Source organism: Dryobates pubescens, chromosome 11 (genome assembly GCF_014839835.1).
Source record: "Dryobates pubescens isolate bDryPub1 chromosome 11, bDryPub1.pri, whole genome shotgun sequence".
Taxonomy (NCBI): Eukaryota; Metazoa; Chordata; class Aves; order Piciformes; family Picidae; genus Dryobates; species Dryobates pubescens.
In genome coordinates, this window is record NC_071622.1 from 8,187,777 (window position 1) to 8,208,765 (window position 20,989).

A 20,989-nucleotide genomic window follows, 5' to 3' on the forward strand; every position below is an offset into this window, starting at 1 on the left:
GAAGGCCAGGATGGGAATACAGGAGGTGGCTCACACAGTAAGAGAGATTGTCATAGTCCTAACCCAGCAGTGAGTAACGGGCATATGCTTATGTCTGCCTGTTCTGTCTGGTCATCTGCTCTTGTGAGACCCCACCTCAAATGCTGCATCTAGTTCTGGTGTCTCCATGGTAAGGACACAGAGCTGTTGGAGTGAGTCCAGAGGAGGGCCACAAAGACACTCCAAGGGCTGAAACACCTCTGCTGTGAGGAAGGATGGGCTGAGGGAGCTGGGGTTGTTCAGCCTACGGAAGAGAAGACTCTGGGGGAACCTTATAGCTTCCTTCCAAGACCTGAAGGGATCCTACAGGAAGGCTGAAGAGGGACTTTTCATCAGGATGTTTAGCAGTAGGGCAAGGGGGAATGATTTTAAGCTGAGGGGGAGTAGGTTTAGACTGGATCTTAGGAAGAAGCTCTTCAGTATGAGAATGATGAGACTTTGGAATAAGTTGCTCAGGGAGCTTGTGGATGCCAGGTTGGACAAGGCCTTGAGCATCAGAGTCTAGCTGAGAGGCATCCCTGCCCATGGCAGGGAGGTTGGAGTAGATAATCTTTAAGGTCCCTTCCAACTTAAGCTATTCTATGATTTTATGATCCCTGTGTAGCATCTTTCTTCTTGCATGGCTTTTTTTTCCCCTGTGTGGCTGTTGAGCTCAGCGCATTAAAAATCACCTGCCAAAAGCTTTATTAAGGACAATTGTGAATTGCTGAAAAGTGAAGAAATTCAGGCTTGTTTCCCATGGCAACTTTAACTCAGCACTCTTGTGCATGAGTATTACAGTGGAATATTAATCTGCAATTACCTGTCTTCATGCAGCTTAGGCTTGGGTGTGGTTTTCAATACCTGGTTCTCAATACAGCTCCTGACAGTTGTTGCTAGAGGAATGCTGTTGAAAATGCATGTAACACAGTGACTCTTTCCTTTTTAAATTATTTTTACTAAAAAATGTATAAATGTATATTATTTATCTATATCTATTAAAAAAAAAAATCTCTTTGCCCATTGTGGCAGCTGTTATGCCATTCTTCTTATGTTGAAGTGGTTTAAGTTCCCAGAGTGGCAGGAAATAGTTCTTTATAAAAGCCATTTCATATGGGTTTTTCTGTCTGCATTAACTTTTGAAACAGACTCCTGAAAAAAAAACTCTGTGAGGCCTTGTAGCCAGTTCCTCTGCACAGTGAAAAATTTTGCAAAGAGCACATGAATATTCATAGCTCAAGGCTCAACAAGGTGCATCTGAAATTAAAGAGATGCCGTTCTATTTTAGGAAGGTTTTCCATTTCCATGTGCTACACTGCAATTCTGTTGGACTGTTTGACCAATATGGAGAATCATGTCTCTGTTTTGAAAAACAGAGAGAGGAGACTAGTGTTTCAGGGAGGATTCTGCAGGGTCTGAGACACTAGGTGTGGTGTAACCCTCAAAAGCTGCACTCTTTGTGGCAGTCGTTTTGCCTTGGAGGCCTCTCTCTTTCTCCCAGTAAGTGGGGACAACCTTGCTGTGACCCATATGAATCTGACAGGGTGGGTTATGGCTTCAGGCAACAGAATTAGCTGTATTTATTTAAAACCTGATGAGCTGAAGAACATGAGCAGTTACTGAACCCAAGTCTCCTGGAGAGCACAACCACAGGACCACCAGGCAAGACATCTGATGTATGGGGGAAAAAAAAAAATTTCAAAGCAATTTCTTATTTAAAGATATAAACCCAGCATTATTCTAGCAACAAGCCTAAAATACCAAGGCACTCAGGTGGCCAATTGCTGCAGTCCTAACCTGACCCAACCTGCTTAGCTTTTGGCTGGTTATTGACAGGCCGATGAGATGACTACTTTAAAGCAATCAGTCATGTTGCCCTTTCCCTCGCAGCGTGCCGAGACCCCACATCAGTTATGCATCCCGGCATGCAGTTCCCCACCTGTGCTGTTTGAACACTGTATCCTTAGCTGTGCAAACATTATACATCGTTTAGGTGACAAGTTGCAAAGTTAAGTAGACTTGTTGTTACAGCAGAAAGTAGTTGAGCCGCAGTCACCCTGAAAAGCAAAGATCCAGGCTATCTCAGGAATGTGCAAGTCTGCTGTATCGTGTTTAAAGGTTTGTTCGCCTCTCCATCAAGGCGCTGCTGAGGGTAACGTGTGCTGCTGGAAACGTTCACACCGTGGGGATTTCTAACGTCAAGGCGAGGGGTGGACAGGCTTGCCCTGCGCTTGTCCTGCCGTGCGTATGGCCCTGTGTGGTCAGTGATGATTGGCATGGGCCTGGGCCTCTTGTGCAGCGGGGGGCTATTTAGCATCCCTCCCGGCACGGTGCTTTGAAAAAGGGGCAGCATTCTTCTGTGGCATGGCATCTATTTGGTGCTGCATGAGGACATTGTTTTTTCAGGCTGCTGTGGTTCCTGGGGAATGGGCTTTCGCTGAATTCAGGTGATCTTTTCTTAGTTTTGAACAAAACCTCCCTGATGAAGTGCAGCTTAGCTCTTTCGGTGAGGATGGCACACGACGTGCCCGGGTCGTGTGCTTTTCTTCCCCTTTGTGCCAAGCAGGCTTTGCAGCCATCCCTCTGTTGTCTTTGTTGGTTTGTGTGCTTGTTAGTTAGTTGGCAAAATAGCTCTTCGTGACGTGACTTAGTTCCTCTCTGCCGGGCAGAAATGCGCTGTCACCGGCAGCTACTTGCGATGTCTGTAACACCCTGGGTGTTCATTTACATGCATTAGCGTGCCCTTTCTCCCCATCCCAGATGTTTTAGTGTTGCTGGGAACATTGATCGCTTGTGCTACTCAATACCAGGTGAAGAGGTTGGATCTTGAAATGATTTGATAATTCTGCAACAGGGACTGCACAGGCTGGTTGCCTGCACTGGAAAGGAGCAGATGTGAGAAAGGACATTAGTGTAGTTGTCATCCTGCAGTGGAAAGGTAATACTTGGATATGTGTGCCTGCTGCTTTTAACCTAGTTTAAGTAGTAAACTTCCCCTAAACTGTCAAGCTTAAATTATTGTTGACTATGTCAGTGGAGATTTTCTGGGTGGTTAAATATATGTCAGTAGTGCTGGAAGAAACGATCTGAAGTGTTGATGCCTGTTGGTTTATATTTCTCATCCCAGGTGAGGAATGAGGAGAGAGGTTCTGCCTTATTCTGGAGGTCTGGGTGATGTTGGGAAGATCAGAATAGCTTTGTGGGTTTTAGCAGGTGAGATAATGCTGATGGTGAAAAGCAGGAACCAGCCTGAGAGCAAATGACTACCAAAAGTTTTGGTCAGGGTGGCAGGACAAGGGTTGTAAACCAACTTTCAACATTTTGGGTATCAGTGAAGGAAATCCCAAAGACTACAGCGCTAAGTTTAGAGGGGAAATGTCAGGGACAAGATGTCATTTGCAAGGCATGTGAATCCTCCTTTGCTTGGCTTATAAGAAAGGATCTTAGCTGAGGAAGTGCTTCACTTTGGAGTCTGTGCTTATTTGGAGAAAAAGAAAGAAAAAGAAAAGAAAGTTACAAATGAGTGTGACCAGGAGCTGTGAGTGCAGGCTGGATGGTGCTGGTATTGTGTTTAGTGCCCTGATGGTGTGGGGGGGTGTATGATGGGGTCTTCTGTTGCAAAAATGAGAAAGGCAGTGTTCTGGCCTGTGTCTGCTGTGGGTAGGAAGAGCAGTCATGAATTTAAACAAGGGAATGCAAGGGAAATTTTGATTAGACATTAGGAAAAACTTTCCAATGATAAGACTAATGAAACAGGAGGATAGAGTGCCTGGGGAGCGTGCGAGTCTCTCTTATTGGAGTCTGTAAAAACAGCCTAGACAAAGTCAGAAATTATTTAGGGGGAGGTGATGCTGCCCTCAGGCAGGTGCATGGACTAGATGTCTCTCTTAAAGCTCAAGCTCCTGGAGGCATGTGATTAGATAGGAATTTCAGCTTCTATTAAAGAAAGAGAAATGGTCTCTCACCCTCACAGTTGTAAGGAAGCACCTGGAAATAAGAGGCAGGCTTGATGCCAGTGCAGAGCCCAAAATGGATCTCAAAATTTATCTTTGAGGAAAGGGACAGAAGGGGACTTTTTGCAAGGGTTTGCAGTAATAGGACAAGAAGGAATGGCTTTAAGCTTATGGAGGGTAGATTTAGACCAAATATTAGGAAGAAGTTCTTTACAGTGAGGGTGGTGAGACTCTGGAACAGATTTCCCAAGGAGGTTGTGGATGCCCCTTCCCTGGAGATGTTCAAGGCCAGGTTGGATGAGGCCTTGAGTGATCTGGTCTAGTGAAGGTGGCCCTGCCTGTGGCAGGGCATTTGGAGCTAGGTTATTTTTAACTTCCCTTACAACCCAAACCATTCTATGGTTAAATCCAACATTTGACACGGGCCTCCAGTGCCTGACTGTTGGTGGTAGGTAGTGAGGTTCTCCTAAGAGCAGGGGAAGGAAGAAATCTTTGATACTCAAATCTGAGCAGCAGAATTTGTCTTCACATCATCTTCTCCCAGTTTCATGCGGTTTCCATGTGCCTGCCAGTTCTCCTGTGGTTTGATTTTTGATGTGTATTTCATGCTTTTGGGGGGATCTAACAGTTGTTTAAATGTATGAAATCGTTGTGTGCATGCACATGTGTACTCAAAGCTAGGTAGGGATGGAAAAAGACATTTAGGGGTCAGCTGCTTCCCCAGAGGGGTTTGAGGTTTTGACAGGGTTAATCAACACACAGAGTAGCCTCTCTGGTACAGAAGTGCTGAGAGACTCCTCACTGTGTGTTCAGGTAGGTATTCTTGGGAAAGCCAGCGTAGTCCCGGTTCAGCAGAAGTCCTGCTGTCCCCCACTGCGGAGGTGTTGCCTGTACGGTGCTTGTTTTGGTTAGTTTAATAAAAAATTTAGAAGAGGGGCAAAGACCCATGAGGTCATCGAGGTTACTGCCCCTGAGGGCCAGTGCAAGGCTGCTCACTTGGAAACTGCTTTAGTTAAAATAATAATTAAGGCAGGGGATGGAAACTGGGGAGGCAGATCTGTTAGGCTAGTGTTGTCCTTACCGTGTCCCTTTTCGATTTTAATTGCCTCGGAAAAAAAAAAAACGGGGGGGGGGGGGGGGGGGAGGGAGGAAAAGAATCACAAGGCTTTAAAAGCTCCGATTCTTCCTGCTCTTCAACCCCCCGCCCCCCTCCCCGATCTGGGAGGCATCAACTCTCATCTGTCAAAGTGTAAATCAGCAATTAAAACACAAACAGTGAAATGCCAAAGATGACCCGAAGCACAAAGCAACTGACAAACAAGTCCGGACAAATCGGCGGATAATTTATAAGCATTGCCCTAAAATCTAATTATTTGGCAATTCGAATTTGCAGCCAGCCAGGGCTGTGCAATAAATTTAACCCGCCATAAATTATTTAGGAGCAGCCCGTGGTGTAAATCAAAACCACGAGTGTTTGTTTAAGAAATAAGCTCCTTGTGCATAAAATGACTTCTTCTCCCCCCCCCCCCCCCTTTTTTTTCCTTTCTTTAAAGAGGTGGGGGGAAAAAAAACCATCCCTGAACGAAATGAGTTGATGCTGAGGCTGTGTCCGTCCCCCCCCCGCCCCCCCCCCCCCCCCGAGACTCCATTGCCTCTTCTGCCCTTACCTTTTTTGAAAGTGTAAAGAGGTCTTTTGGTAGGAAGCTTTATGCTTTTCCTTATCAGGGAAAAAAACCCCAAACCCAACCTTTCTCTCAACAGCCTCTGCTTGTTTCTATTGCATTTTGAACAGTCAGCTCTGGTTTTTATGGGCCCCTTTTATTCTTGTGTTTATTAAACTTTTTTTGCATGGGGGTGGGAGTAAGAATAGGATAGAATAGAATAGAATGGAGTAGAATAGAATAAACCAGGTTGGAAAAGACCTTCAAGATCATCATGTCCAACCTATCATCCAACATCAACTAAACCATGCAACCAAGCACCCTATCAAGTCTCCTCCTGAACACCTCCAGTGATGGTGACCCCACCACCTCCTCAGGTAACCCACTCCAATGGGCAATCACTCTCTCTGTGTAGAACTTCCTCCTAACCTCCAGCCTAAACCCCCCCTGGCGCAGCTTGAGACTGTGTCCTGGATAAATTATTCTCTGGTAGTTTTTTAATTGAATAGGGCCACGCAGTCTTCATCAAATATATAACTTCAGTGTCCCAAGGTGTCTACTTCATATGTGGGCTTCTGGATGGAAAGGTTTTGAGAGCCAGGAAGTTCTGTACAGTCCGTACACTGTATTCTGTTCTTTTTTGTCTAAGGATGTTACTGCTCCCCAGATGCAAAAGGATATAGATTCATAGAATGGTTTAGGTTGGAAGGGATCTTAAAGATCGTATAGTTCCAACCTCCCTGCCATGGGCAGGGTTACCTTCCACTTCTCTGAACTTCAGAGGTCTGGCCATTGCAGCAAATTATTTAGCAAGTATGCTTGTTCATTTATCAGCAAGAAGATCAAGACAGCTGAATTTGTGCATGCCTGCTCCAGTGCTAAAGAGAAGGGAGTTTCATTTAGGACTATTACATTAGGAGGGACTGGGTTGATAGCAGGGCTTTCACACACCCATCTGAATTTTTCAAATCCCTCTCTTAAGAGGGAGGTCCTTAGTTACCCTGCACCCTTTCCACCACTGTCCCTGGGACAGCCAGGGACCTCATATTTTTGGGGAATACCTTTTTTTTTTTTGGTTAAGGCAAAAGTTCTGAGCAAGCTGTCACGTAGATTTGCTTGAAGTACCACGAAATCAGAAATGCAAGACTGGTGTAAAAAGTGGACCCGGTGATGGATCTGCCTAAGCCTCCGGCTCTGTAGGTTCCTATTGTTGCAGCGTTTGGGGGAGCAGCTGAGGGGAGGGCCAGGGTGCCGATGCCTTTTTCTTTAAGCGTGTTAATATTGATTTTAGAAGCTCTGTGTTCCAACAATATAAATGCAAATGCCTGTAATTGGGAGCCGCGTGCAGAATTTCTCCACAGAAAAACATGCTCAACTTTTCACGACAAGGAAAGGAAAATAAAAAACAGCTTATTTATTGCTGGTGGTTTAAATCCTGGATTTCCTTTCAAGTTACTTTGCAGTGCTAAATAAAATACCTAATTGCAGTGCTCGCAAAATTCAAATGGGTACATTTGTTCTTCTGGTAGCTTGCGGCTATTTGCAGCCTCTAGACACCCTCAGCGTTATTTCAGCACATCCATAACTTCTGGTTGTGCTATAAGGAAAAGCTGGGGCGGGGCGGGGCGGGTGGGGAAGGGAAATACTTAGAAGCCCCAAACGCTGCTGGCACAAATCACTGCTGAAGTTGGAATGTGTCCTCGGTGTTGGAAGTGGAAATGGCTGAGGATATCAAGATAGTGCTTATGGGTGATCAGGCTCTGATAAAAGAGAGGAAGTGGCAGGGAATCTCTCCTTTGTGTTCCTCTCCTTGTGCCGCTCTGCTCCACCTTTCCCATCTGGGGAGAAGCGGCGAAGGCCCTTTGGTGGTGGAGATTGTGCTGAGCTGGTTGAGCTCACTGGGCTGCAGTGAAATGTGAGAGAGTGCCCGGCCGCCTTCCTGCATCAGGGTCTGTTGGGGGGTTGTGTGTGTGTGCCTAAGTGCTCACCATTTCATAATAATTACTAATGAAATTCTAGATCTGTAATAACATTTTGGATATCTAAAACAAACCATATGCTTGTAAAAGAAAAAAAAAAAAGAAGTGGAAACAGATCAACTTTAAGCCATAAATTCTTGGTAATAGAGGCCTCTTCCCACCCCCTCCTCCTTCTGTTTATGTTTGATAGATATTTTTGTTTCTGCAGGAATGTCAACTCTTAATTTCATGATGTATCATGGGCTTAAGAAAATTGAATTTAATAACGGCAAAAGATGAATGGCACCTTTAAAGGTCCCAACACTTGTCTTTATTAGCAGGACAAACTGCAGGGTCTCCAAACACTGCTTCTCTCCAAATGAAAGTTTAAATGAAAAGTACAGCAGTGTCACAGGTTAAATTTCATTGCAGGACTGGCTAACGTCGTTAGTGAGGAGTGGGGCTGATTTCATGGGGCTGGTATCTGTTGCCTTAGATACCAGCGGAGCAAACACTGCCAGAGACTGGAAAAATCTCTGCTATAGGAAGCGTGCAGATAAATGGCCTTTGGGGAAAGATCCCTTGCCACTTGCTTCAAAAACTGACCAAGTAAGCCCAGAAGAGTGGCTGTGCTTGCTCCTTGAGACACCCAAGTTGCTCTTGGGGTTCCACCCCCACTTCTGGCTGTGTGCTTCCCACATCCCTGTAGCAATTCTGCATATTGTTAAAATTTCTACTTTTAAAATTTTTTTTTAGTATGCCTTTTTAGTTCCTTCTTCTGTCTTAATCTGCCCCTCCTGGAAGTGCCTCTTGCCTTTGGTTCTGGAAGGCGAGCGGTGCCTCTGTGTATCAGATCAGCAGCAGGGCTGTCTTTCAGTCTTGCTCTGCATCCAGCTACTTGATGGCCCCTAAGGGTGTTTCTAGTCCCTTAGGACAAGTCCTGGTGTTGCAGCACAGCCCTGCTGTGCAATCCAGCCAATGTTTATCCCTCTCTGGGAGGGGGAACACTTGTCTTGCCCTGCCGTGGGCTTGATTCCATGGTCACCCTTTGGGTGGGACGCCGACCTAAGGGGCAATGATCCACCCCAGCCTTGTTTGAGGGATGGTGGTGTTATCCTGAGGTTAAGCCTGGCTCTGTTTTCATGTGCTGTCCATTGACTTCAAACTTTGTAGGCCATTTTCCTTCTGAACAGAAATTTGCTGCTTTCAGAGCCTATCTGTGGTAGTTCTTTTGAGGGAAGGATCGGCTCTGTCCAGCATTTCTTGCTCAGATTTTCTCGTTTCCACAAATCACCCGGGGTGGCTGCAGCCAATCAGTTTGGCTGCACCACAGCAGGCAGTCTGGGCCATCAGGTGTTTTGTCTCTATGCCCTCCTCTCCTTCCAGCTTACGGGTCAAGTTTCATCTCTTTCCTGGGGAAACTTCGTGGCAGCTGGTGGGGTGGTATGGCTGTGGGGAGGGAGATGCCCAACCCTTCGTTCTGCTTTAGCCTACAAAGCACACGCAGAGTGTGTCACAGCTGACCATGGGGAAAGCCCTGTGTCCTCTGTAGCTTGCCTGCTCAATGTCTACACGTGAGCAGTTCAGCACTGTTAACACTTCAGTTATTTTTTTTCCTGACTTTCCATCTCAGCAGCACATGCTCCCCACGTGCCCCACTCTGGGCTGTATGCCTAATGCTCCGGGGAGCTGCTGTGCTGTGCCCACAGGCTCTGCCCGCTGTGGAAACTGGGTGTTCCCCCTGGCTGTTTAAATTATTTGTTGTTTCCATTTATCCACCCAGCTTCTTGCCTGCCTTCTGCCTTGCTGAGGTGCTGATGTCATCAGCTTATGTCTATGACCACATGATAATTTCCATCTGCGGGTCATGAAGGTTGCAGCCGGGGTCTAAAACCTGTGTTGGTTTCTCTGCAACGACTGCATTTTCCACATGCTAATTTTACACACAGGAATTGGATATTTATTTATTTATTTATTTCTTATTTCTTATTTGTCTCTTCCAGATGTTTTCAGGCAGGGTGGGGTGTTTTGTTTTTTTTTTGTTGTTGTTGTTTAAACTAATTCCCATTCATGTTTTAAAAATGTATGAAAGCGCTAATAAAAATGTCAAAGTGGTAAAAATGTTAGCTTTTTTGCCCTGCTTTGATTAAATTTTGCAAACTGTTTTTGAATATTAAAAAGCAATATTTTTTTTTATTCTCTCTCTCTCTCCCTCTCTCTCTGTTTCTCTCCAGAAGTGATTTGAGAGGCTTGTTGCACGGATATCACTCAGCGGGCTCATTTGCACTCCAGAACCTTGGTGCCATGCATCTCTATTAAATAACATAGACAAATTATTCTTTAAAGACACCAAACAAATTGTCACTTCTCCTCTTGCATTAAACTGGAGGGAGGAAAGGGAGTGGGGAAGGAGGGGGGGGGGTGAACACAAAGGATTTTACTGCTTTTATTCAGCGCTCTTCTTCTTTAATTTCATGTATATTTTTTAATAATTGAGGAATCCATCACAGCTGGATTTGTTTAAACTTCTTATTAACAGGTCCATGTAAATTTTTGATTGCTGATTATACAAATAATTGAGCATTCTTCTGATGAAGGAACATTTTTATTTCTCTATCGGCGTGAATTGGCTACAAAGATGAAAAGGAAGCAAGGCTTGCTACTGTGCCATATTCCATAGGGATGGATTTGGGAGTGGCCTCCAGCTCCTCACTGCTGAAGGAGAGCGGTGCTCCTCAGCCTCTCCTGGGAAGGAGGAGCTTCATGAAGTAGCTTCATGAAGTAGTAGAAGAAAAGGCTCCAAGGAGACCTTATTGTGGCCTTCCGGTATCTGAAGGGGGCCTACAAGAAAGCTGGGGAGGGACTCTTTAGGGTGTCAGGTAGTGATAGGACTAGGGGGAATGGAACAAAACTAGAAATGGGTAGATTCAGATTGGATGTCAGGAAGAAATTCTTCACCATGAGGGTGGTGAGATACTGGAACAGGTTGCCCAGGGAGGTGGTAGAGGCCTCATCCCTGGAGGTTTTTCAGGCCAGGCTGGATGTGGCTCTGAGCAGCCTGCTCTAGTGTGAGGTGCCCCTGCCCATGGCAGGGGAGTTGGAACTAGATGCTGCTTGAGGTGCCTTCCAACCCTAACAATTCTCTGATTCTATGTTGTCTGTCTGGTGCTGTCCTCCAAACAGATGGCAAGATGGTTAAGGTGGGACCACTCTTGGGGAGGGCACAGCTTCAGGGATGTCCTTGCTAAGCAAATGCAAGTACGTGCCTGTGTTGCTGGGTAGCGTATGCAAGTGATGCTAGACCATCTTCCTTAGGTTCATCTTAGGCAACGATGTGTGCAGTTGCAGTGCTGAGCACGGAGACCTCCTTGCTGCCTATCCTGGCTGTAATGGGCATCAGCATTATTCTCTTCTGTGCTCATGGTGTTGGATGTGCTCTGGCACCATTTTCCCACTTGTATGTTGGGCTTGTTTTTGTTTCAGACTGTCGGGCCCCTTTTACAGGTGGCTTTCGAGGCAAGATCATTTCCTGCTTCATTTTTGGTTTGTTTTAAATGAACAGCTGCTTTTCTTTTTGTCCTATGCAGGAAATCATCGAATTCCCAATCCTGAAGCTGAATGGCAGGACGATGGAGATTGAGTCCACCTTTCACATGTATGTTCAGCCTGTGGTGCATCCCCAGCTTACGCCCTTCTGTACAGAGGTAAAGTGCAAAGGTTCCCTGGTGCTCCAAGAGTCTCCCTGGGAAGCAGGTTTCTGTTGCACCAGGGGTTGGGGGTTGCCTCTTCATGGTGTGGCTGCAAGGCAGTGTATCATGCCAGCCTTGTGTTGAGGGCAAGGCAAGTAATTTTCTGGCCCTGCAGTAGCATGTAAAGACCTCAAGTTTGGGTTCATGCTCTAGCTATGAGCTGCTAACTAAGGTAGCTGTCTGCCTAACAAACGTCTAACCATGAGGACAAAATGAAAGCACTCATGTTAGCTCATGCTCCAAGTGCTGTAGCCTTGGTGAGCATGTTGTGGCTTTGCCATGCTACACTTTGGTGGGGAGGGTTAGAAAAAACATTTTGCAAGGGAAGAAAGTATTATATGGCTGCCCAGTTCAGAGGCTTTAAATGACTGTCCTGTGGGCCTGCCTGTTGGGATTTGATGAGTCCTTCAGAGCAGTAGGATAACTTATGTCTGTGTTTTTAAGACATTTTGATGTCTGTGCTTGGGCACTTGAGAAATGTTTGCTGGGATAGTGGCCTCTTGTTACTTCATTATCCCAAGGACAGCTGCTCTTGAGCTGCATCCACCTTTCTGCAGATGCAGGGGAGAGGATGAAGGTAGTAAATGCGATCCCTGAAGGTTCAAAGGAATAGGGGAGCAGGGGTTGGTTTTTTGGTTGTTGGTTTGGGTTTTTTTGGTTCAACAGAAAAGCTAGCTGTTTGTGCAAGTGTGTTTTTGTCCTCTCTGCTATAGCCATCAAAACAAAGTTTAAGTTCCTTTTGCTGTGGGCTTTTTTTCCTGTCACTTTGCTGGTTTGATGTTAGCCAGCTCAGTGACTAAAATACTGACTAGGAATCAGGGTATCCAAGGTCTTTGTTCTGTCCCTGTCTCATCTGGGATCGTTGACACCGTGGCATGTTTTCCCTGACCTCCATGACTGTAGGTTTAAGCTCTTGAAGTGCTTGTCCTATGTGTACTAACTTGATGAAAAATGACTCCTCTGTGTTAGGTGGAGTCCCCTCCAGGACCAACCAGCCCCTTCCATATTTCCATGTTGTAAAAACAAATACTTTTTTTATTTTCTTGTAACTAAAAACCATCTGAAGGTATTTTATTTAAACTTAAAAAAACCTCCAACAACTAAGCACAGAGAACATTACTCCCAGGAGGGGAGCTTTCAAAAAGCTATAAATGTGTGAAAACAGAGGGTTATAATAGAAACAGTTTTGCAACATTAATGCTAGAAGGCTGGACAACTACTTTGGCTGTCTTTATCCCCCTGAGATGTGCTGGACATCTCCTTGTACAAATGTGATTAAATATCACAGCTGGCATCTGATTTTTGCTAAAAGCAATGTTATCTTCTAGAGTACAGCTGAGAGTGTCCATTTTACATGTCCTCTAAATTCTAGAGAGAAGTTGTCTTTTCTCATTAGCTTGTCCCAGAGTTCCTTTTTCTGGGAATTCCTGTGTTGTGCCCTTCCTCCTGCTGCTAAAAGTTGCAGCTCTGCTCTTGCATGAGACTTACTTGGTGTGGCTGTTGGAGCTGAATGGAGCCCCTGGCCTGCCACAGCCTGAGGACATTGAAAGGTTCTCTGGATGCTGAGCTTCTGGCAGACATTCAGCCTCTCCAATGCTCCTACTCTGTGGTGCTAGTTTCTCTGTTGTCTCTTGCTCATGGGAGCCTGGAGCAGCTGTTTGTATCTTTGCAGGTTTGTAACTTCTGCATGGAGCCTTCGAGCAAGTAAAGCCATATGTGTGTCTGCACAAGCTGTGTAGCTTGCAGGAGTCCCCAGGATGGATGTGATGTATCTCAGTTGCTTACTCTGCTGCTGACTTTGTTCAGGTGTCTTGTGTCCAGAGTTGAACAAAAATCAGTGCTGAAGCCAGCAGGCAAAATGATCTCAGAACCCCCACCTGTGTGTATTGGTGGCACAAAACGGTCCAACTTGCCAGGTTCTACAAGTTCTTTGTTGCTAGCGGTGTGTGTTAGGGAGCTGGTTTTAATCTGAGTCTGGAAACCACCAGCTCCTGGACAGCCCTGCAGCTATCTAATCAACTAAACCATGGCACCAAGTGCCCCATCCAGTCTCTTCTTAAACACTTCCAGTGATGGTGACTCCACCACCTCCCTGGGCAGCCCATTCCAATGGCTAATCACAGAAAGAGTGATTGGTGCCCACAGAAAGAGTGATTGGTGCCCACAGAGTGATTTGCCATTGGATTAGATAGTGTTGGGTGGTAGGTTGGACTTGATGATCTTGAAGGTCTTTGCCAACCTGGTTAATTCTATTCTGTTCTGTTCTATTCTATTCCCATGCTGGTTGGTGACAGCATTCTCTGTCTCATGGAATCACAGAATCATTCAGGTTAGAAAAGACCCTTGAGATCATCAGGTCCAACCATTAACCCTGCTCTAACAGGTTCACCACTAAACCATATCGCTAAGCACAACATCTAAACCTGTCTTTATGGTCCCTGTGCCTGTTGAGGTGCAGAGTGGGATCATTCTGGAGGGGTAACTGGCCTTGTGCCTGGGCCCTGTATTCAGGGGTGACTTTGAGACCCTTCCCTAAGAGCCACGGGTAAGCTGGTCACGCAAAGCACCTTACTAAGCAGTACAAAAATACCCTTTGGTGTTTGCAGCCACTTCTTTGCAGCCACTATAGCCTCCCACATAGGAAACCTGTGGGTCAGTGTCACTTGCTGAGCAGGTGCAGGGGGGTCAGCACTGTGCTCCTAATGTGTGTTCTGACGAGACCCTGAGGACACAGCTGGGACATGCTGTGTGTCCAGCTCCTGGAGAGCCGCTGCCCACACAGCTCCAGCCCTTGCCATTGACTTGCAGCTGGTTTATGTTTTCTGAGAAAATACCCATTTCACTAAATGCCAGTAAAGGGCTTTGTCTAGGCACCTCTGCTTACAAAGGGTGAGATTTATTGGCCTCTTTGTCTACAAAGAAAGACCAGGCCTGATTATCAGATTGTACACTAGAGACGAGTGCTTAGGTGATCAGCAAACTGCTTTGGAGTAGAAATACGATGGTTTCCCAGATAAACTCTGTAGGAAAAGCAGTGGTGTTGGTGTTACATGAGAACCTGTCTGCTCTGCTCACCTCTCTCCCCTCTACTTGGTGCCTTTGCTGGGAAGCAGTAGGTATAGATTGTGTCTGGGAGGATCATTTTGGTTGCTCAACTTACTCCTTGGGTCTGGAATACTTCTCACGTCCATCCTCCTTCTTGAAGAAGACATTGGAAGCACAGCATTGGAAGGGTGTTTGCAAGAGTGGAGAGCTCATGGTCCCACTACCAGCTACCCTTTTCCTTAACTTTTGGTGTGCCTTTGCTCTTGGTTGACTGCAGGAGATTATTTCAACCTCTTCCATTGCTGGCTCACTCTGTAGCCCTTATCTGGTCCCCTTTCTCTTGACCTGTTTCTGTGAAACAGCAGGTGGTGAGGCTTGGTTATGATGTGGGGTGTGTTGAACGTTTAGGCAGAGACAGTGGAAAGTGCTTGCAAGTAGTTAAGAGGTGTTGTTAGGTATATAAAGCTCATCATGACCTTTTGGAAGATGCAGGTGGTTTGTCTGACGCCCAAGAAGGTTCATGCTAGGAGCTTATGTGAAAGGCTCCCTCCATACAGAATGTGCTTGTACAGGCTTTTTCATGGTACTTTACTCTCTTTTTATGATTATTTTTTATTGATTTTTTTTTTCCTGAAGGAACAGGCAATAAAAGTAAAAGAAGATGAATGCCTTACAGCTTGTTTATGTTTCCAAGTACCATGTGCTTCTTGAGATCACCACTGAAACTTTACAATGGTGCCATTTTATGTTTTTATACTTTATCAAAGCTGCAATGAACCAATAATCCTGCACTACATTAGGATGTAACAGAGAAAGAATCAGAAAGGATGAGAGAGTAGAAGTTGGTCCCTTTTGAGCACTCCTCTACCTGTATTGAAATGTACCCATGGAGCAGGTGTATCCCTTTGTATTTGTGTGTGATTTCTGCAGCATGAATCTTGTGTGTGTGTGTGCCTGGTGATGTGTCCTTGTATGGGTAGGTTGGTTCTTTGGTTGGCCTGGTACTTTGCTTGGCCAGGCAGGGAAGTATTCCTGGGCAAGATCAAGCAGTGACTCTTCAGTAGGACCTCTCTGTTCACCTTCCCATCCCTCCCTCCCTCCTGATGGGAAATATCTGGATGAGACCACTTCACCCTGTACTTTGATGCCCATCAGGGCTACAGCTTTGAACAGGTGCAGTTGTGAAGGCACTTGAAGCAGTAGAAGCTGTTTAAATTGGTGCTGACCACGATACTGACAAGTTGCTTGTCATCCTTAGTAAAGACATAGACCTGTAGGAGTGAGTCCAGAGAAGGGCCACAAAAAGGAGCAGAGGAACAACTTTCCTGTGAAGAAAGGCTGAGAGATTCAGGGTCATTCAGCCTGAGAAGAGAAGGCTCCAGGGAGGCCTTATTGCAGCCTTTCAATACTTAAAGGGGCATTATAAGAAAGATGGGGACAAAACCTTTTAGCATGGTCTCTCGTGAAAGGACAAGGAGAGTAATGGTTTTAAACCAAAAGGGGGTAGATTCAGATTAAATAGAGGAAGAATTTTTTTGTGATGAGCGTGGTGAAACGCTGGAACAGATTGCCCAGAGAGGTGGTAGATGCCCCATCCCTGTGAACTTTCAAGGTCAGGCTGGATGGTGCTCTGAGCAACCTGGTCTAGTTAGGGGGTGTCCCTGTTCAGTGCAGGGGAGGTTGGACAGGATGACCTTTAAAGGTCCCTTCTAACCAATTCTATGATTCTTTCCTAAAAGCTCATCTTTCAGCCACTGCCAGGGGTTTGATTTGAGCTGTCCTCTGAGACAGCATTTTGCAGTAGGTGAGCTGTCCACCTGCTAGTTGAAGGCAAGGGGAGAAAGATGTCAATAAAACAATTAAAGGGACAACCTCCCCCCACCCCCCAAAAAAAAACAACCCACCTTTAAAACCTGCTCTAAAGAGCTATGTGTCGATCTCTCTGCCTTTTAGAGTATGGGAAGTCTGTAGGTAGCAGCTGTTCCCCAATTACTATACAGATTAATATAAAACCAGTTTCTGGAATATAAAAGAGTGTCTGTGTCCCTCCACTTCCTTAAAATTCCACCTCATAATGGCTTGATGAACTTAAGAAACCCAGCTAGAGGAACTCTGCATTCTTAAAATTAAAATACTTCCCCTAAAAGGTATATATTACCATTCCATGGAAGTCACTATGAGAAAATAATCTTTCCACTTACAGCTTATTCAGTGAGTCAGGTATTTGGTATTCATTAAATGTAATTACAATTTAATTGGAGTTTAATCTCTTTTTTTTGTTGTTGTTTTTGTTCTTTTTTCCTTCCTCTGAGTTCAGTGCTGCAAGCCAAGCAACCAAAGAAATGGAGAGGTGGAAACCACTGAGCTTCTTTCAGTTGTCACACATTTAATAAAGCAGAGCCCTGTGATTTGTGAGAGGGTTTGTTTTACAAGTAGGTTAAGATGGTCTGCGTGGAAGAGTTATTCTGAGTAGCGGTGGGGCTGTCAGCGCCTCTCAACTGGACACTTGGCTTCTGGAGGCTTGGATGCGTGTGCAGGCAGCAGGGCATGCTCCTAGATTCTGTCTGACCTTTATTTTATGAAAAGGTGTGAGATGTGTAGCGTCAGGAAGGCACCATATGAAGTGAAATCCTGTAGTGTGCACTTGTTTTAATAACGATTTTTTTAATTACTTAGGTGCATTGATGGCAAGCTACTGACCTCCAATATTCAATATGTTAAAAGACAGTTTTGTCAGTTAGAAGGCAGACAGAAAAATTATCTATTTTCCATGTGCCTCAAGCTATCTTGGGCAGACACAGGCAGAGGCCCACGAGACTGCCTCTTTTTATTTGCGTGTCTGGCTTTAAACAGCCGAGCGGTTTGGGTACAGTCAGTTGGACTGTCTATTGGCAGGACCTGTTTCTGAGGAACCTCCTGAAAACCAGAGTAGACCAGGGTTCTGAAAGAAAGTGGTTTTCTTCAGATTTCATTCAGTTGTTTTAAATACAGTTTCAAAATGCAGAGGGATGCTGGGATGGGAAAGCACAGGGGAGCACGACTGGGTCCGCTCTGGATCTCACCAGCTGTGGTCTATTCTGCTCACCTAACGCTGCAATTTAGGTGTCATCACCGTAGCAGGGAAACAGCCAGAGTTCCTGGTTGTTACTGCTGCCTCTCTCAAAACTGAAATGCATGTTGAAAAGGGTCCTTTTGGGTATCAGAGGGGCAAGGAGTACCACTGATCCTCATGTGGATCTTGCCCTACTGAGAGCTTACTGTTTGCTGGTGTGGGTAGGAGCCCTCCCCACATTTCTGTTTGGGATGATGCCGTACCCTTGCCTATGGTTGTGAAACTGTTGTTGTGTTGTGGCTGGCCCCTCAGCAATGTCCATGTGGGTCACAGGAGCATGTTTTGGTTGCAGCAAGATGGACAGGAGAGGAGACCTCTCTGATGATCTTTTGAGCGCTGCTCTGATGCCTGCTTTCTGTTTGTTTCTCATTTCAGCTGACTGGGATTATTCAAGGCATGGTGGATGGGCAGCCAAGCCTCCAGCAAGTGCTTGAGGTAAGCAGAGTAACCTTTGGTTCCTGAACTCTGACCTCTGATCCCGTTGTCCTCTCTTCATCTCTTTCCCTGCACCCTCCCCTTGCTGAGAATCGAACCGCGTAATTTGACTATGATTACAGCTTCATTAGAATAACATTTGCTGTCACGTTGGTGACACACTGCTGAGAGTATCGAACCATTGATCTGTCATCTCCAGCTGTTCATGTCAAGGGTGCTGACAAGATATCTAAACTCCTGCCAGTGGATAGGAGAAGAGGCAATTCTTGCTTGAGCCAGTTTTAAAGCATCAAGGCATTGCTTGAGACCACCGCTCCGGGAGCTTCTGCCTTAGTTTTCTTTCGCCTCCCTTAGCACTTTATTAAATTAGTTTTTTCTACCTGTTTAAATGCTTAATAATACATGTAGTATGGAAAGAAAATGCCTTTAAAATCTAATCTGGAGGATGTGTGAATGCAGATAGTGTCCTAATAATGCCATCTGCTTAATGCTGAATTCCTACAGCATTTAGGGCTTAATTAGCTGGGAAGTGTTTCTCCATCAATAGCTTTTGTTGGTAGTCAAATAGTGAAGGAAACCTCCTCAAGCAGAGTCTGCTTGAGCTGCAGGTTGGTGTTCAATGCATCGTCTCTGTCAGGATTTCCACTGCTGTGTTACCTAATTGTTCCTAATCAGAATAATTGCAACAATTGCTTATTTGAGAAAATCAAATTAAAGGCTTTAAAATCCTCCATGGAGACAGCACTTCGTGGACACTCACATCAGGGAATTTAGGAAGGTTACTACTGACTGTCCCTTCCTCTGGGGAACCTCATGCAGGGCTGGCTGGAAAGTCCCAGCAGCTCAAGGGGAACAGAAGTGTGGCAGAGAGGCTGCTCTGGGGGGGGAGCTTTACTCCAGAGGGTTATTGTATAATTGGTTGCAGAAAGAAGCACCGTCCTCTGTCCGAAAGGCTGCAGCCCTGACATGAAGCTGAAGATGGTGCTCCGCAAAGGTGACATCTTGCATCCCTGCAAACTCCCAACTCTCCCTGGTGCTCTCCAGAGAGCACGTAGCAGTGGCGCGTGTCCGTAAGCATACGGATGCCTCTGCCTGCTTCCCCAGGAGGAAGAGCCCTCTTTGTCTGGTTGGGTGAACGTGCACTGCTGCTGAAGTCTTGTAGAAAATGGTTCATTCTGTTTCTGTAGGGGCTTCTTAGAGTGGGGAAATAACTCTGTAGCTTGGTTGGTTGGTTTGTTTGTTTGTTTAACTGAGGTGTTCACACAGCAGCATGTTTCTGGCTTAAAATGCAGTTTGGGCTAGGCAGCTCCCAGGGCATGCTCATTTATGCAGGAGCTGAAGGTGTTTAGTGAGGGAAGAGGGTGTTCACTTGATGAAGCACTGGAAATGCTGTTAGTAAGACTGCATCTTACGTGCCACTGGAAGATTTGGGCACATAATTTGCTAGTATTTGCTGGAATAAGTGCCTGTGTAGAGGTTCTAGTCTAAGTTAGTTCCTCCTGGTTAATCCCCAAGGTGGATGTACATCCTCCACATAGATGTGGTCCATTTCTGAAGTGGATCCAGAACATCTGATCGCTATGGGATCAGGAATTGTGGATTCACTTTAAATTCACACTATACCCTGAACAACCACTTCTGCAGAACTGTAAGGAGGAAAGAGACTCCCAGCCTGGATAGGAGGGTGGTGTATGGCTTTGCCTGTCAGTGCAACACAACACAGTGCCTGTGTGTACCCAGCCCTTCCATTTCTCTCTCACAGCCCTTTGGAGCTGTATTGAGTTGGAGCATGTGAGAATCGCTGCAAGGTAGGGATCCCAGGATGCCTGTGTTTTCCCCTCACTGGAAGGGACACAAGTTATGCTCACTGTGAGCCCATTTGGTACAGGGAGAGGAAAAGAGGAGGAATGTCAGGTAACAGCACAGTTGTGTCGTCCTGTTAATGCTGCACAACTTCCATCCCTCCACGCACAGAGCTGCTGTGGTGCCTGATAAGATCATCTCTGCTCTGGTTGCCTGATGTCTCCTATCGGAAATCTTCAAAGGTCCAAGCGTGCTGTTGTTGAGATGGCAAGCAAAGAGAGAAGAGAGAGAGGGAGAGGGTGGATAAGATCACAATTTTCTTCTCTCTTGATTGCAAGCAGCTTATCTGAGTTTAACTGTTGTGGCTCGGCCTGTCTCTGCAAAACTCATCCCCTATTCTTGCCTTCCTTTCAGAGGGTTGACGAGTGGATGGCAAAGGAAGGCCTCTTAGATCCCAGCGTCAAGTCGATTTTTGTGACCTGTGGAGACTGGGATTTGAAAGTGATGTGAGTATGGAAGGGGAGCTATCTTTTTCTGGGCTTTTTTGCTCCATGTTTTTCTATAGTACATATGTCTTTGTCCTTACAAGCCTCTGACTGTCTCTAGTCTTTGTTTCTTAGGGAAATTGTTGTTTGTTATGCATAAAATGGAGGGTTATTTAAGATGATGTATGGGTGCTGGGCACAGTGCAAGATCGCTGCCTAGGGTATTCTTTGTAGCAAATGAATGCTTTTAGAAACCCTAAACCCAAGAAAGGTTTAAACTGGAGCTTTGTGATGTTTTTCCCTTTTATCCAATATGCTTTCCAAAGGGCTGGACGTTTCTGAACACATACATTGAACTGTATACACACCCAAATCAAGCAATGGTCCTTCTTTGACTTCTGCATGCAAGGCTTTTGCTCTGTGTCATCTTGGCACAGTAACTGGATGTGAATCACAGAGTAGTCTTTGGAAAGAGAGTATGAGCAAAGGCTGGCACACTTCATTGGTGTTCTTATTGTTAAGGTCATCTTTCAGCATCTCGGCAGCCGTATATAGAGTACCAGGTGGGGACTTGGAAGTGTCAGTTTATATGCATGCTTTGTTATGAAAATAGCTAGACTACTGACCTAAAAATGTATTTAAAGCTCAAAAGTTAACTGTCTAAGAATTAGTCTAATCTGTAAAGCGTTTGCAGATCAGTGTCACATTGTGCTGAATTCCCTTGGATGCCTGTAATCTTGCTACAGCTTTTCATTTCCTCGGAGTCCTGG

At 45.5% G+C, this 20,989-nt stretch overlaps 1 protein-coding gene across 2 annotated transcripts in view; it reads left to right on the forward strand.

The window, feature by feature from the left end:
* ERI3 (ERI1 exoribonuclease family member 3) overlaps window positions 1-20,989 on the forward strand; it is a 138,647-nt gene that overhangs the window by 16,328 nt on the left and 101,330 nt on the right. For both annotated transcript variants that reach the window (XM_054165542.1, XM_054165543.1), the window contains exons 3-5: window positions 11,178-11,294; window positions 17,872-17,931; window positions 20,149-20,240. In XM_054165542.1, coding sequence (XP_054021517.1) covers window positions 11,178-11,294; window positions 17,872-17,931; window positions 20,149-20,240 — 269 coding nt within the window. The remainder of the gene's footprint in view (window positions 1-11,177; window positions 11,295-17,871; window positions 17,932-20,148; window positions 20,241-20,989) is intronic.